General features: G+C 38.6%; 1 protein-coding gene across 1 annotated transcript; it reads right to left on the bottom strand.

The window, feature by feature from the left end:
• Window positions 1-14,185: 14,185 nt before the first annotated feature.
• LOC128101717 (olfactory receptor 4F15-like) lies at window positions 14,186-15,124 on the bottom strand. Its single transcript, XM_052725037.1, has one exon. The coding sequence runs from the start codon at window positions 15,122-15,124 to the stop codon at window positions 14,186-14,188; it is 939 nt and encodes a 312-aa protein (XP_052580997.1).
• Between the last annotated feature and the right edge of the window lie 545 nt (window positions 15,125-15,669).

Genomic DNA, 15,669 nt, shown 5'->3' with positions numbered 1-15,669 from the left:
TAGACTATTTGTCAGTCTCCTCTGCAAAGCAGGAACCTGAAGAACCATTTTGCCCCACTTTCAAATTCAGTGGTCATTTTCCTATGGGTCCTGTATGTCCAGTTTATACAACATATTATCAGCAGTTCAGACAAGAGCAGCCTCTTGCCCAAATGGCTATTTTTGCCAAGAAGAAGATAAACTCCACATGGAGTGTCTTTGATGCCCATCCTCATCGCTGAAGTAAATTGATACTGCCAGGAACAGATGTGTCTCACTATCCAGAAAGTTGAAGTTTTTAAAACATTTTAAATGCCATATTCTGTAGGTCTTTGAAGTGTTTGAAGATTACCTATGTATATGAAATATATCTTTGTATATCTAAAAAAGAACTAATATGATTATAAGATTGATTATCATAGGTGATTAACTATTAATCTGTATTTCTTAATTATACATTACAATTCAAATGAGCTGCACAAACATACCTTAAACAAGCATAGAAATATACATACAGTATAACAAAATTAACTTTAAATTCATGTCAATAAACTAAAATCCATAGCAATGTAAAACATTTTAAACAAGTTGTTCCTCTTTAAAAGTAGACTCAATAATCTATCCTTTCATCCTATTATATCTATATGCTACATTTTTATATCATATCCTCCTTTCTTCTTTTAGAAAGAGCTTCATCTTACACCTTTTGAGGAGATTTTCAGGTCAGTTCTAGCTCAGATCCTCTTGAATGTAGCCAGAGGCCTTTTTGTGTTCTACCCAGTCTTGCAGCCACTTAGAAAATAATCATTCAGAGGCTTAATATTAATTATAATTGTTTCGTCAATAACTTGGGCTTATTACTGGCTAACTTTTACATTTAAATTAACCCACTTCTATTAATCTAAGTACTTACATGTGGCCATGACAATATCAGTCTGCTGGCATAATGCTCCTTAGACTCCACCCTTCTCCTGTATCTCTGTTTGGATTTCTTGCCTGCCTCTATCCTGCCTAGCTATAGGCAAAAGCAGCTTTATTTATTAACCAATGGGAGCAACACATATTTACAGCATACAGAAAGACATTCTAGCTAGTCAGTGCAAGAGCTAGTCAGTAATAAGCCTGAGCTAATGGCCAAGCAGTTATAATTAGTGTAAGCTTCTGAGTGATTATTTTATAAGTGTGCTGAGGGACTGCAGAGGCTTGGTGGGATGGAAGAAACTTCCAACTACATTTGGCACTCAACATGGGGGATATCAGAGGAAAAAGCCAGCCACTATATAGAAGTCAGACAATAGTAGCACACGCCTTCAATCCTATCACTTGGCAGGCAGGGATCTATGTGAGTTTAAGGCCACAGTGAGAACAGGGCCAGGTGTGGTGGCACATGCCTTAAACTTCAATAGTAGTTACCATGGAAGTTTGCAGGTCTGTACAGACAAACAGGACGTGACAGAGCTGGGCAGGAAGAGGAAGTGATGTATCTGAACAGAGAGAGCAAATCAGATGGCAGAACAGCAAGGCATATAGGCATGGGTAGACAGAAAGTAGTTCGTTTTTTGAAGCAGCAGAGTTGATGAGGTAAGGTTAGCTGTGGTTTTCCCTATTTCCCTGAACTCTCAGGTTTTCACCCCTATATCTGGCTCCATGTTTTTTATTTAATAAAACCATTTAGAAATTTAAATACAATTGGTGCCCAACATGGGGCATTGATCCACATAGACCTATGCTTAATGATTCTGAATGCACAGAAATGGAGCCACATTAGGCTTCCTAGTTTCAGTCTCATGCCGGTAGCAGTGTAGAGACTTGTCTCCCAACAGCTGCCTGTGAGATGGAGCTGGCCACCAGCCACCATAAGCTAAGCAGCACGGTGGATTCCTGCCACAGTATACTTATTGTCTCCAAGCCGTACAGAACACTGCATGGTTCATTTAGCTTTTGCTACTACAAAGAAGAAGAAGAAGAAGAAGAAGAAGAAGAAGAAGAAGAAGAAGAAGAAGAGGAGGAGGAGGAGGAGGAGGAGGAGGAGGAGGAGGAGAAGGAGGAGGGAGAGGAAGAGGGGAGAAGAAGAAGAAGAAGAAGAAGAAGAAGAAGAAGAAGAAGAAGAGGAGGAGGAGGAGGAGGAGGAGGAGGAGGAGGAGGAGGAGGAGGAAGAGGTTTCTGTGCTACACTCTGCTAGATAGAAGCATGGAACCACTGCTTCCCAGAGTCAACAAAAAGCATAGCTCCCAGAGCTGGCAGTGAATTACCTCTGCCATATTGTGAAGCTGAAATGGGCAGAGTCAGCAGCCAAGGTGCCGCTTCAGTACTAGCCACTGCAGTTTAAAGCAATAGATTCACAATAAGGCAGATTCAGATGGAATAAGACTTTAAAAGGTTTACAGTGCATGTAAAAATGTACATAGGCTTGGAAGAGAGAAGAAAATGAATATAGACAGTTATATAAAGAAATAAATAATTTTAAAAAATAAAGTCTTTAAGGAGACAGTAAGCATAATATTTAAAAAAGCCACATAAAGATGGAAATTACACAGAGTCTGGGTTATATTGCCTTTGGGGTTTTTAACTGCAGACACACATTTGATTGTAAAGGCTATGAAGTTAAACCAATATATATATATATATATTTTAAAGGTATCTTGACTTCAATATTTGTGTCTAAGGATATGTTGCTTTGGAAAAGAGGTTCTACTTTTGTTTGCATAGAAGATGAGAACCTGTGGATTGCTTCCAGGCTAATATGGTTTGACCAGTCAAGACCCCCTGAGAGGTCTCCAGATGATTCAACATCCAAAACAGCTTCAAAGCAACTGGCTGAGACCATGCAACCTCATAGTCAACTCCAGTCAGGACTTGACCACAATTCTTAATTTTCTCAGGATACCCCATAAAATTGTAGTGCCCCCAACCACTAGGAAGTAGTATAAGAAGCTACTCCCAAATTCCCAAAATATTGTTTATGAATGTTTATTTTTATTTAAAGCAGGTTGATTATAAATAAAATCTCTTTCTAAAAGAAGAAAGGGGGATATGATATAGAAATATAGGATAATAAATATTTTTCATTGCTATAGATTTTATTTTATTGATACAAATTTAAAGTTAGTTTTGCCAAATACAAATAGACTAGATATTGTAACTGTAATTCTTGTTTGATAACAGTTTGTTATATGTAATTTTGTTATGTTAAAGTTAAAACCTTCCTTTTTGATTAGACAGAAATGGGGAAATTCTGTGGGATAATGCTTTTGTACACTGGTTTAATAAAACGTTGATTGGCCAGTAGCCAGGCAGGAAGTATAGGCAGGAAAAGCAGACAAGGAGAATTCTGGGAAGAGGAAGAACTGAGTCAGGAGTCACCAGTCAGACAGAGGAAGCAAGATGACAAGGCAGAACTGAGAAAAGGTACCAAGCCACATGGCTAAACATAGATAAGAATTATGGGTTAATTTAAGTGTAAGAGTTAGTCAGTAATAAACCTGAGCTAATGGTCAAGCAGTTACAATTAATATAAACTTCTGAATGATTATTTTATATGCAGGCCATGGGACTGTGGGGGCTTGGTGGGACCAGAGAAACCTTCCTACTACATTTGACTGCCCACATGGACTCAGAGAAAAAAATATGTTAAAAAGCCTTTGATAAAATCCAACACTACCCTCAGATAAAAACTGTGAAAATATCAGAAATCGAGGGGGCATACATCAATAAAATAAGGGATATATATATATATATATATATATATATATATATATATATATATATATATATATATATATGTATGTATATATATATATAAAACTTATAACCAACATCAAGTTAAATGGAGAAAAAACACAAAGTATTTCTATAAAGCTCAGGAACAACAGAAGGATGTCACCGGGCGGTGGTGGCACACTCCTTTAATCCCAGCACTTGGGAGGCAGAGCCAGGCGGGTCTCTGTGAGTTCGAGGACAGCCTGGTCTACAGAGTGAGAGCCAGGAAAGGCACCAAAAGTACACAGAGAAACCCTGTCTCAAAAAAAAAAGATGTCTGCTCTCTCCATGACTTCAAAATTGTTCTTGAAGTCTTACCTAGAGCAATATGATGAGAGGGTTTGTGTGTGTGTGTGTGTGTGTGTGTGTGTGTGTGTGTGTGTGTGTGTGTGTATAAAAGAAATGACATGCTTCACAGAAATGGAAATAATATTCTAAAATTTATAAAAGCACACAAGACTCCCAATAGCCAAAGCAATCCAGAGCAAAAACAAACAATGCTGCAGGGATTGCCCACCAGATTTCAAGTTATATTACAGAGGTATAATAGTTAAAACAGCATGGTAAGGGAAGACCTGCCCAACTCGGCCCCAGGTTCTGGCCACCGGGCAGGTTCCCTGCTAGCCCCACCGGGAAGGATCCCCTTCTCCAAGACCCCTGGCAGACCCTGCAGTCTCCACGCCCTGCCCCCACGCCCATCCGCCTGAGCCCCAAGCCTCTTCCTGAGACTTAGAGGCCGGCCCCCAGCTCCCATCTTGCTCCAGACTTCCCTTTTGGAACACTGTTCTGTCTGAACCAAGTGTGCGGATAAGGCCAAGAACGAACCGCAAGGAGATGGGCAGACGTCAAGGCAGAAACATATACAACAAAATGAATAGCAATACAGCATCACCAGGCCCTAGCCCTCCTCCAACACCTAGACCTGAACATCAGAAATTGGAAGAAGCAGAAGAAAACAGCCTTATGAATGACATCATGAAGAAGCTAGAGGCTTGTGTAGAGGAAAAGACAAAAAAATGTGAAGAACGCTGTAAACAACTAGAGGAAAGGGCAAACAAATTAGAAGAAATCAATAAAGTCCTGGAAGAAAACAATAAAATACTGAGAGAAAATCAAGAAAAATCAATGAAACAAATGAAGGAAACAGTCCAAGACCTGAAAAGGGAAATAGAAAAAATGAAGAAGACACAAACAGAGGGAATGCTGGAAATAGAAAATCTGAGAAAACGATTGGGAACTTCAGATGCAAGTATAATCAACAGAATGCAAGAGATGGAAGAGAGGATCTCTAGCGTTGAAGATACAGTAGAAGAAATACATTCATCAGTCAAAGAAAACACTAAAGCCAACAAAGTCATGAACCAAAATGTCCAAGAAATTTGGGACACCATGAAAAGACCAAACCTAAGAATAATAGGGGTCGAAGAAGGAGAAGAATACCAACTCAAGGGCACAGAAAATATATTCAACAAGATCATAGAAGAAAACTTTCCCAACTTAAAGAAGGAAATGCCTATGAAGATACAAGAAGCTTATAGAACACCAAACAGACTAGACCCCCAAAAAAAGTCCCCTCGCCACATAATAGTTAAACAACTAAACGTACAGAATAAAGAAAGAATATTAAGAGCAGCAAAGGAAAAAGGCCAAGTGACATATAAAGGCAAACCCATCAGAATAACACCCGATTTCTCAATGGAGACTTTGAAAGCCAGAAGAACCTGGACAGATGTAATGCAGACACTAAGAGACCATGGATGTCAACCTAGACTAATATACCCAGCAAAACTTTCAATCACCATAGATGGAGTGAACAAGACATTCCATGACAAAGCCAGATTTAAACAATACTTATCCACAAACCCAGCCCTACAGAAAGCACTAGAAGGAAAATTCCAATCTAAGGAAGTCAGATACACCCTCGAAAACACAGGCAACAGATAAAGCCACAGCAGTAAACCCCAACGTATAGAAGTACCCACACATCACCACCAAAAAATAACAGGAATGAACAATCACTGGTCATTAATTTCCCTCAATATCAATGGACTTAATTCACCTATAAAAAGACATAGGCTTACAGAATGGATACGAAAGCAGGACCCATCTTTCTGCTGCATACAAGAAACACATCTCAAATTCAAAGATAGACACTACCTAAAAATAAAAGGCTGGGAAAAGACTTTCCAATCAAATGGTCTTAAGAAACAAGCGGGTGTAGACATCCTGATATCCAGCAAAATAGACTTCAAACTAAAATCAATCAAAAGAGATCAAGAAGGGCATTACATACTCATCACAGGAAAGATCCACCAAGATGAAGTCTCAATTCTGAATATTTATGCCCCAAACACAAGGGCACCCACATATGTAAAAGAAACATTACTAAAGCTTAAATCACATATAAAACCCCACACATTAATAGTGGGAGACCTCAACACCCCACTTTCACCACTAGACAGATCTCCCAAATTGAAACTTAACAGAGAAATAAAGGACTTAACTGATGTCATGACTCAAATGGACTTAATCGATATCTACAGAACATTCCATCCTAACAAAAAAGAATATACCTTCTTCTCAGCACCCCATGGAACCTTCTCTAAAATTGACCACATACTTGGCCACAAAACAAATCTAAACAGATACAAAACAATTGGAATAACCTCCTGTGTTCTATCAGACCACCATGGTCTAAAGTTGGATTTCAACAACAACAAAAACTACAGAAAACCTGCAATCTCATGGAAACTGAATAATACCCAACTGAATCACCAATGGGTTAAGGAAGAAATAAAGAAAGAAATTAAAGACTTCCTAGAGATCAATGAAAATGAAGACACCACATATCCAAATTTATGGGACACTATGAAAGCAGTACTAAGAGGGAAATTCATAGCACTAAATGCCCACATAAATAAGTTGGAGAAATCTCACACTAGAGACTTAACAGCATACCTGAAAGCTCTAGAAAAAGAAGAAGCACAGTCTCCCAGGAAAAATAGACGCCAGGAAATTATCAAAGTGAGAGCTGAAATCAATAAAATAGAAACAAAGAGAACAATACAAAAAATTAATGAAACAAAGAGTTGGTTCTTTGAGAAAATCAACAAGATAGACAAGCCCTTATCCAAACTAACCAAAAGACAGAGAGAGAGCATCCAAATCAACAAAATCAGAAATGAAGAGGGGGACATAACAACAGACATTGAGGAAATCCAGAGAATCATCAGGTCATACTTCAAAAACCTCTATTCGACAAAACTGGAAAACCTAAAAGAAATGGATAACTTTCTGGATAGGTACCACATACCTAAGTTAAATCAAGACCAGATAAACTATTTAAATAGTCCAATAACCCCTAATGAAATAGAAACAGTCATTAAAAGTCTGCCAACCAAAAAAAGCCCAGGACCAGATGGTTTCAGCGCAGAATTCTACCAGATCTTCAAAGAAGAGTTAATACCAATACTCTCTAAATTGTTCCACACAATAGAAACAGAAGGAACATTACCAAACTCCTTCTACGAGGCTACAATTACCCTAATTCCTAAACCAAACAAGGATACAACAAAGAAAGAGAACTACAGACCAATCTCCCTCATGAACATTGATGCAAAAATACTCAATAAAATACTGGCAAACAGACTCCAAGAACACATCAAAACAATTATCCACCATGATCAAGTAGGATTCATTCCAGGGATGCAAGGGTGGTTCAACATACGAAAGTCTGTCAATGTAATACACCATATAAACAAACTCAAGGAAAAAAACCATATGATCATCTCACTGGATGCAGAAAAGGCATTTGACAAAATCCAACACCCCTTCATGATAAAGGTATTGGAGCGATCAGGAATACAGGGAACATACCTAAACATAATAAAGGCAATTTACAGCAAGCCAACAGCCAACATCAAATTAAATGGAGAGAAACTCAAAGCAATTCCACTAAAATCAGGAACGAGGCAAGGCTGTCCACTCTCCCCATACTTATTCAATATAGTACTTGAAGTTCTAGCCAGAGCAATAAGACAACATAAGGAGATTAAGGGGATACAAATTGGAAAGGAAGAAGTCAAGCTTTCCCTATTTGCAGATGACATGATAGTATACTTGAGCGACCCCAAAGATTCCACCAAGGAACTGATACAGCTTATAAACACCTTCAGCAACATAGCAGGACACAAGATCAACTCAAAAAAAATCAGTAGCCCTCCTATATACAATGGACAAAGAAGCGGAGAAGGAAATCAGAGATACATCACCCTTTACTATAGCCACAAATGACATAAAATACCTTGGAGTAACACTAACCAAGCAAGTGAAGGACCTATATGACAAGAACTTTAAGTCCCTGAAAAAAGAAATTGAAGAAGATGTCAGAAAATGGAAAGATCTCCCATGCTCATGGATAGGCAGGACTAACATAGTAAAAATGGCAATCTTACCAAAAGCAATCTACAGATTCAATGCAATCCCCATCAAAATACCAACACAATTCTTCACAGACCTGGAAAAAATAACACTCAACTTCATATGGAAAAACAAAAAACCCAGGATAGCCAAAGGAATCCTGTACAATAACACAACTTCTGGAGGCATCACAATCCCTGACTTCAAGCTCTACTATAGAGCTACAGTAATAAAAACAGCTTGGTACTGGCATAAAAACTGACATGTGGACCAATGGAATCGAATTGAAGACCCTGACATTAATCTGCACACCTATGAACATATAATTTTTGACAAAGAAGCCAAAAGTGCACAATGGAAAAAAGAAAGCATCTTCAACAAATGGTGCTGGCATAACTGGATATCAACATGTAGAAGGCTGCAAATAGATCCATATCTATCACCATGCACAAAACTTAAGTCCAAGTGGATCAAGGACCTCAACATAAATCCAGCTACTCTGAACCTGCTAGAAGAGAAAGTAGGAAGTAGTCTTGAACGCATTGGCATAGGAGACTACTTCCTAAATAGAACACCAGTAGCACAGACTCTGAGACAAACAATCAATCAATGGGACCTCTTGAAACTGAGAAGCTTTTGTAGAGCAAAGGATACGGTCAACAAGGCAAAGCAACAGCCTACAGAATGGGAAAAGATCTTCACCAACCCCACATCTGACAGAGGACTGATATCCAGAATATATAAGGAATTCAAGAAATTAGACATCAAAATGCCCAACAGTCCAATTAAGAAATGGGCTATAGAACTAAACAGAGAATTCTCAACAGAGGAAACTCAAATGGCCGAAAGACATTTAAGGAACTACTCAACATCCCTAATCATCAGGGAAATGCAAATCAAAACAACTCTGAGATACCACCTTACGCCTGTCAGAATGGCTAAGATCAAAAACACTGAAGACACCTTATGCTGGAGAGGATGTGGAGCTAGGGGAACTCTCCTCCACTGCTGGTGGGAATGCAAGCTTGTACAACCACTTTGGAAATCAATATGGCGCTTCCTTAGAAAATTGGGAATCAATCTCCCCCAAGATCCAGTTATACCACTCTTGGGCATATACCCAAGAAATGCTCAACCACACCATAAGAGCACTTGTTCAGTTATGTTCATATCAGCATTGTTTGTAATAGCCAGAACATGGAAACAACCCAGATGCCCTTCAACTGAAGAATGGATAAACAAAATGTGGTACATATACACAATGGAATACTACTCAGCAGAGAAAAACAATGGCATCATGAGGTTTGCAGACAAATGGATGGATCTAGAAAAAATCATCCTGAGTGAGGTAACCCAGACTCAGAAAGACAAACATGGTATCTACTCACTCATAGCAGGATACTAGACATGAAACAAGGATGACTTGTCTGCTACTCACATCACCAGGGAGGCTACCTGGAAAACAGGACCCCAAGAAAGACACAGGGATCACCCAATGACAGAGAAATGGAATGAGATCTACATGAACAGCCTGGACATGAGTGGGGGTAATGAAAGGCGAGGGTTGAGGGAAAGAGAGCTTGGGGGAGCGGGAGATCCCAGCTGGATCAACAACAGAGAGGGAGAACAAGGAATAGGAGACCATGGTAAATAAAGACCACATGAGAATAGGAAGAAGCAAAGTGCTAGAGAGGCCCACAGAAATCCACAAAGATACCCACACAACAGACTGCTGGCAGTGGTCGAGAGACAGTCCGAACTGACCTACTCTGGTGATGGGATGGCCAAACACCCTAATTGTTGTGCTAGAAACCTCATCCAACTACTGAGGGATCTGGATGCAGAGATCCATGGCTAGGCCCCGGGTGGAACTCTGGGAGTCCAATTAGCGAGAATGAGGAGGGTTTATATGAGTGAGAATTGTTGAGACCAAGGTTGGATAAAGCACAGGGACAAATAGCCAAATGAATGGAAACACATGAACTATGAACCAATGGCTGAGGGGTCCCCACTGGATCAGGCCCTCTGAATGGATGAGACAGTTGATTGGCTTGATCTGTTTGGGAGGCACCCAGGCAGTGGGACCAGATCTTGTGCTCATTGCATGAGTTGGCTGTTTGAAACCTGGGGCCTATGCAGGATTGTTTGGCTCGGCCTGGGAGGAGGGGACTAGACCTACCTGGACTGAGTCTACCAGGTTGACCTCGGTCTGTGGGGAAGGCTTTGCCCTGGAGGAGATGGGAATGGGGGGGGGGTGGGGGGAAGGTGAGGGGGACGGGAGGGGGGAGAACAAGGGAATCCGTGGCTGATATGTAGAACTGAATTGTATTGCAAAATAAATTAATAATAAAAAAAAAACAAAAAAAAACAGCATGGTAGTGGCACAAAAGCAGACACATAGATCTGTGGAGCAAAATAGAAGACACAAATGTGAGTACATATGATTACAGTCACCTGACACTTCACAAAAACACCAAAAAACACAAATTTTTTTTTTTTTTTTTTTTTTTTTTTTTTTTTTTTTTTTTTTATTTTTTTTTTTTTAATTTATTTTAATTTATTTTGCAATACAATTCAGTTCTACATATTGGTCACGGATTCCCTTGTTCTCCCCCCTCCCGTCCCCCTCACCTTCCCCCCAACGCCCCCCCCCCATTTGTGTTGTTTCTTTTTTTTTTTTTTTTTTTTTCCCCTTTTCTATTTTAATAAAAAGGAAAAAAAAGAAAAAGGTTATAACTAACAAAAGAAAAACTATATACAAAAGTACAATGACTATATACAATATATACAAGTAATAAATGTCTAAACAATGTCTAGTCCATTTGTATTTGACAAATTCAGAGAAAATAATTTCATTATCTATCCTATTTTGTTAAGTCCAAAATGTATCTAATTCACTTTCTATCCTAATTAATCTTCAACTATAACTAACTAACCTTCAACTATAACTAACTAATCTTCAACTCCCTCAGAGACCCAAGAAGGAAATAATATTAGCTAACAAAAATAAAAACAGAAAGTGCATGCAAGCACAAATTTGAGAATATATAACATCTTTAACATGTGATCCTGGGAGTACACATGTAGAATAATGGAATTATACTTGTCTATCATCCTGTACAAAATAAACTCTAAACAGGTCAAAGACATCAAAGGCAGCATATTTGCTACCAGGGACATGCAAATTAGAACTACTTTTAGATTCTGTATCATTATGGTTGGAATGGCTGTCATCAGTAAAACATATGACAACAAATTCTGGTCTGGCAAGGATGTGGAGAAAGGGAATCTTTATTGTTGGTGAGAGTAAAACTGGTACATAAACCACAGAAATCATTGCAAAGAATTCTCGAAATAAATATAAAAGTAGCCTTTAATCCCAGCACTTGGGAGGCAGAGCCAGGCAGATCTCTGTGAGTCTAAGGCCAGCCTGGTCTACAGAGCAAGATCCAGGACGGGCACCAAAAACTACATGGAGAGACCCTGTCTCTCGAAAAACAAACAAACAAAAACTAGGACTTTCATTCATACTATTTCTGATCATGTACATAAAGGATTCTTTAGAGTTAACTGTACAACTATATTTGTTTCTACTGTATTTAAAATAGCAGGGAAATAGAGTCAGCAAAGGTATTCATCTACTGGTGAATGAAAACTTATAAATTCATACATATACACTATGGGATTTTACTGTCATAAGGAATAAATTATGAAATTTATAAGAAAAATTTTAACACTGGAAATATTATATCAAGTGAGGAAACTCAGGCTCTAAAAGGAAACCCTAACCTTCTCTCTCATATGTGCACCCCAGCTTCTAAACTTTAGATGCATGCATTTTTTGAATGAGTATGTGAAGAGACTAGGAGACTAGAAAGAGGCCTGTGAGAAAGACTTTGTAAGGGTGGTAGGACATAGCACACATGTGATATGGAAGTGGGAAGGGGGACACTGAGAGTAAAATGATTTAAACAGTGAGGAAGGGTGGGGATTAGGGGGGAGAAGTGGAGTTGGAGGGAGGGTCGACCAACCTAATGATGTTTGACAAAGTTGATACTTCATAAGCTAATGAAAAGAAAAATGAAATAATGAGATCTTGGTAAGAGGCAACCTGTGTGAGTGAATAAAGCTGTTTACAGAAGACTTCAGATATTGAATGAAAATTCCAGTGCCAGGTGTAGCGTATTTCTTTGTGAGTTGTTCAGGAAGTCTTCATAAGCTCCCATAATAATACAGTTGTTGGTTGACCACTATTACTAGACAGAAAAACATTGCTGAAGACACCTCATGCCTTTGTCAGGACATAGAGAAATTAATCTGGGACTGGGCTGGAAGTTTCCTCCCTGCTAGTTACTCCCTTGTAATACCAGAGTATTTTATGTAGTCTCTTGGGAGATTATCATCAGTCGTCTTACTCAGCTTTGTCCTGTGTGCACAACAATATCATACTTCAGAGATATAGCTCACTTCTACAATAGTGAAAAGTCTGTCATGGGTGTAATTAACCACTTTATGGTTGTATTTGATGCTAGATAAGTAGGGCAAAATTTATATATGATTTTTATCCCTGGTAAAAAGCCCATGTCTGGGGAAGGTTATAGGTCCCATTGGGAAAACAGCTGTTTCTAGCAAATGGACATGATATGCCTGTCAGATTGCCTTTTAAATAATTATGTTTATGCATATAGAACAATGTATACTTTCGACTTATGTTAGAGAAGCTAATTTTTGCAATGAGCAGTGGTTAATACATAGATGCATAGCTGGTAAAATACTGAGAAAAAAATGATTGTGATTGACCAGTGGTATAAAGGGATGTATATCACTTCCTCCAAGACCATTAAAGAATCAGGATCCATTAAAGAACGAGAGGGGAATGAATGTAAGAAATTGAGATAGAGGTGTGTGACGTATTGACTTCAGGGAATGACAGGGCTATTACACTCAAACTCACAACAGCTACAATTATCTTTATAAGATCCCTACTTGACTGGGCCCATCAAGATCTTGTCATGGAAGGGGGTCTTCATAGAGGGGTCACCACTTCTTGAAGATTTATACCATGACAAGTACAGATCAGGAAGGGCCTGACATTTTCTTCAGTGGTGTCGCCACTGACAAAATGGTCTGCTCCTGTAAACAACCGTAGTAAAACCCATTGGGTCACAAAAGAAGTCATGAAAGTAGAAGCAAAGCTATTTGGGAAGATGAAGGGGGTTAGGAGGTGTGGTAGTTTGGCAAGAGACCACAGTAGGGAGTGAATACAATTTATTCATATGTATTAAAATGAAAAGTCACCATAATGCATAATTAATATACACTAATAAAACATTAAAAATAATGTTTGCAAGATGATGGAGAAAAGAGAATTATTCTATACTGTTATCAGGAATGTTAATTAGTACAGCCATAATAGAAAACATTAAGGAAGTTTCTCAGAAAACTAATACTTGAAATAATTTGGCTATCACTTTTCTAAATTTATATATGGTATATACACCCACAAAGATATTTGGATTCCCCTGTTTATGAAAGTTTAACCACAGTATACATTATGTGAATACATACACGGTAAGTGTACTTTCATTGGTGAGTAAAGAAATTGTTCTTTGCGGCTAGAGCAATGACTCAGTGGTTAAGAGCGTTTATTGTAGAAGACCTAGGTTTGGTTTCCAGTACCACAGAGTGGTTCCCATGCATCAGTAACTTCGGTTCCAGAGGATCTGATGCCCTCTTCTGGCATCCACAGGCACTGCATGCAAGCAATGACTAGCGTATCCAAGACACTGGCAAAACACTTATATACAAAATAAAAATAAATTAATCTTTAAAAATTAGTTGATTTCTATAAAATGAGATTTTATCCTCCCATAAAGATTAGGATTCAATGTCATTTACAGCATCATAGATAAATCTTGAGGGGATTATATTAACTTAAAGAATCAGAAAGAAAAATACAGTTGTACAGGATTTTTACTATTTGAGTGTATTGAACTCACTGTAAGTAATTTGTGTTCATAGGTGTTATTCAGGACATTTTCCTAAAATGCAGAAGCTGATCACTTAGTCTCTTCATTGCCACCTTCATGTCTTTGTTCCTCAGTGTGTAAATGGCAGGGTTCAGGATGGGTGTAATCATGAAGTCCAGAATGGCAAGAAACTTATCCACTGGGACAGTAGGAAATGGCCACATGTACACGAAGATGCATGGTCCAAAGAACAAAACCACCACAGAGATGTGAGCAGAAAGTGTGGAGAGAGCCTTGGACAAATCACCTGATGAATGTTTCCATACAGAGAACAGGATAAGAATGTAGGAAACAATTAATAAAAAGAAGGTGCCAATAGAAATGATGCCACTGTTGGCAGCAACCATGAATTCCATTCTGTAAGTGTCTGTGCAGGCCAATTTGATGAACCTAGGAAGATCACAGTAAAAACTATCTATCTTATTAGGACCACAAAATCTCAAATGGACAATAAAAGCTAACTGGGCCACTGAATGCAGGAACCCAATAATCCAAGCACCAGAAAGAAGCAAAAGGCAAGTCCTTGGGCTCATGATGGTCAGGTAGTGGAGGGGCTTGCATATGGCCACATATCTGTCCCAGGCCATGGCTATCAGCAACACCATCTCACATCCTCCTAAGACATGAAGGACAAATATCTGGAAGACACAGCTCTGGAATGAGATGGTATTGTGCCCAGAGTACAGATCAGAAATCATTTTGGGAACAGTTAAGGTGGAAAGACATAAATCAATGAATGAGAGGTTTCCCAAAAGAAAGTACATAGGGGAATGTAAACGTGGGTCAAAGGCCACTGTAAGCACAACAAGGGTGTTTCCCAGCACAATGGCTACATAAAACACCATAGAGAAGACAAGGAAGAAATGTTGTATTGGTCTAGATGTTGAAAGTCCAAGAAACACAAATTCAGACACCTCTGTGTAATTTGTTTCATTCATTAACCTTTGTTATATTTCCTGAAATAAACAGGAAAAATAAAAATTATAAAGGAATGTACCATAATTTTAAAAGAAGCAAGAGCTGATATTAGTGAAAAATGTTCATTCTCATATAGAAAAGTCCTTGGAAAATGTATTTGCTCATTCATTTAACAAGTGTTCAACAACTGGGCAGATAAGTATGTAGAAGTGGAGTGTGCCAGTTACTGTACCATATGCAATAAACACAGACTCTATCTTCATACAATGTTCTGTCTAGATGTGAAGTGAGACATGAAATGAGTAATAACATTATGTGTGCTATTATGAGTAAGTTGAATAGACATGAATCAGAAACTGGGTGATACATTAGCTTACAGCTGTACCACACACCACACCGGAAGGTGTCTGTTTTAAGAAATAAAGAATCAATAATGTTAGATGAGTGAGTGAGTGAGTGAGTGAGTGAGTGAGTGAGTGAGTGAGTGAGATCTGTTTATAGGTTGAAAATTATTTAGAAATACCCAGGAGTATAACGTAACCAAAAAACTCAGCAACAAGTAAGT

The sequence above is a fragment of the Peromyscus californicus genome, unplaced genomic scaffold (assembly GCF_007827085.1).
Source record: "Peromyscus californicus insignis strain IS unplaced genomic scaffold, ASM782708v3 Scaffold_7__1_contigs__length_154581171, whole genome shotgun sequence".
Lineage (NCBI taxonomy): Eukaryota > Metazoa > Chordata > Mammalia > Rodentia > Cricetidae > Peromyscus > Peromyscus californicus.
The sequence above is the reverse complement of the archived record's forward strand: the minus strand, read 5'-3'. Positions and strand labels throughout refer to the sequence as shown.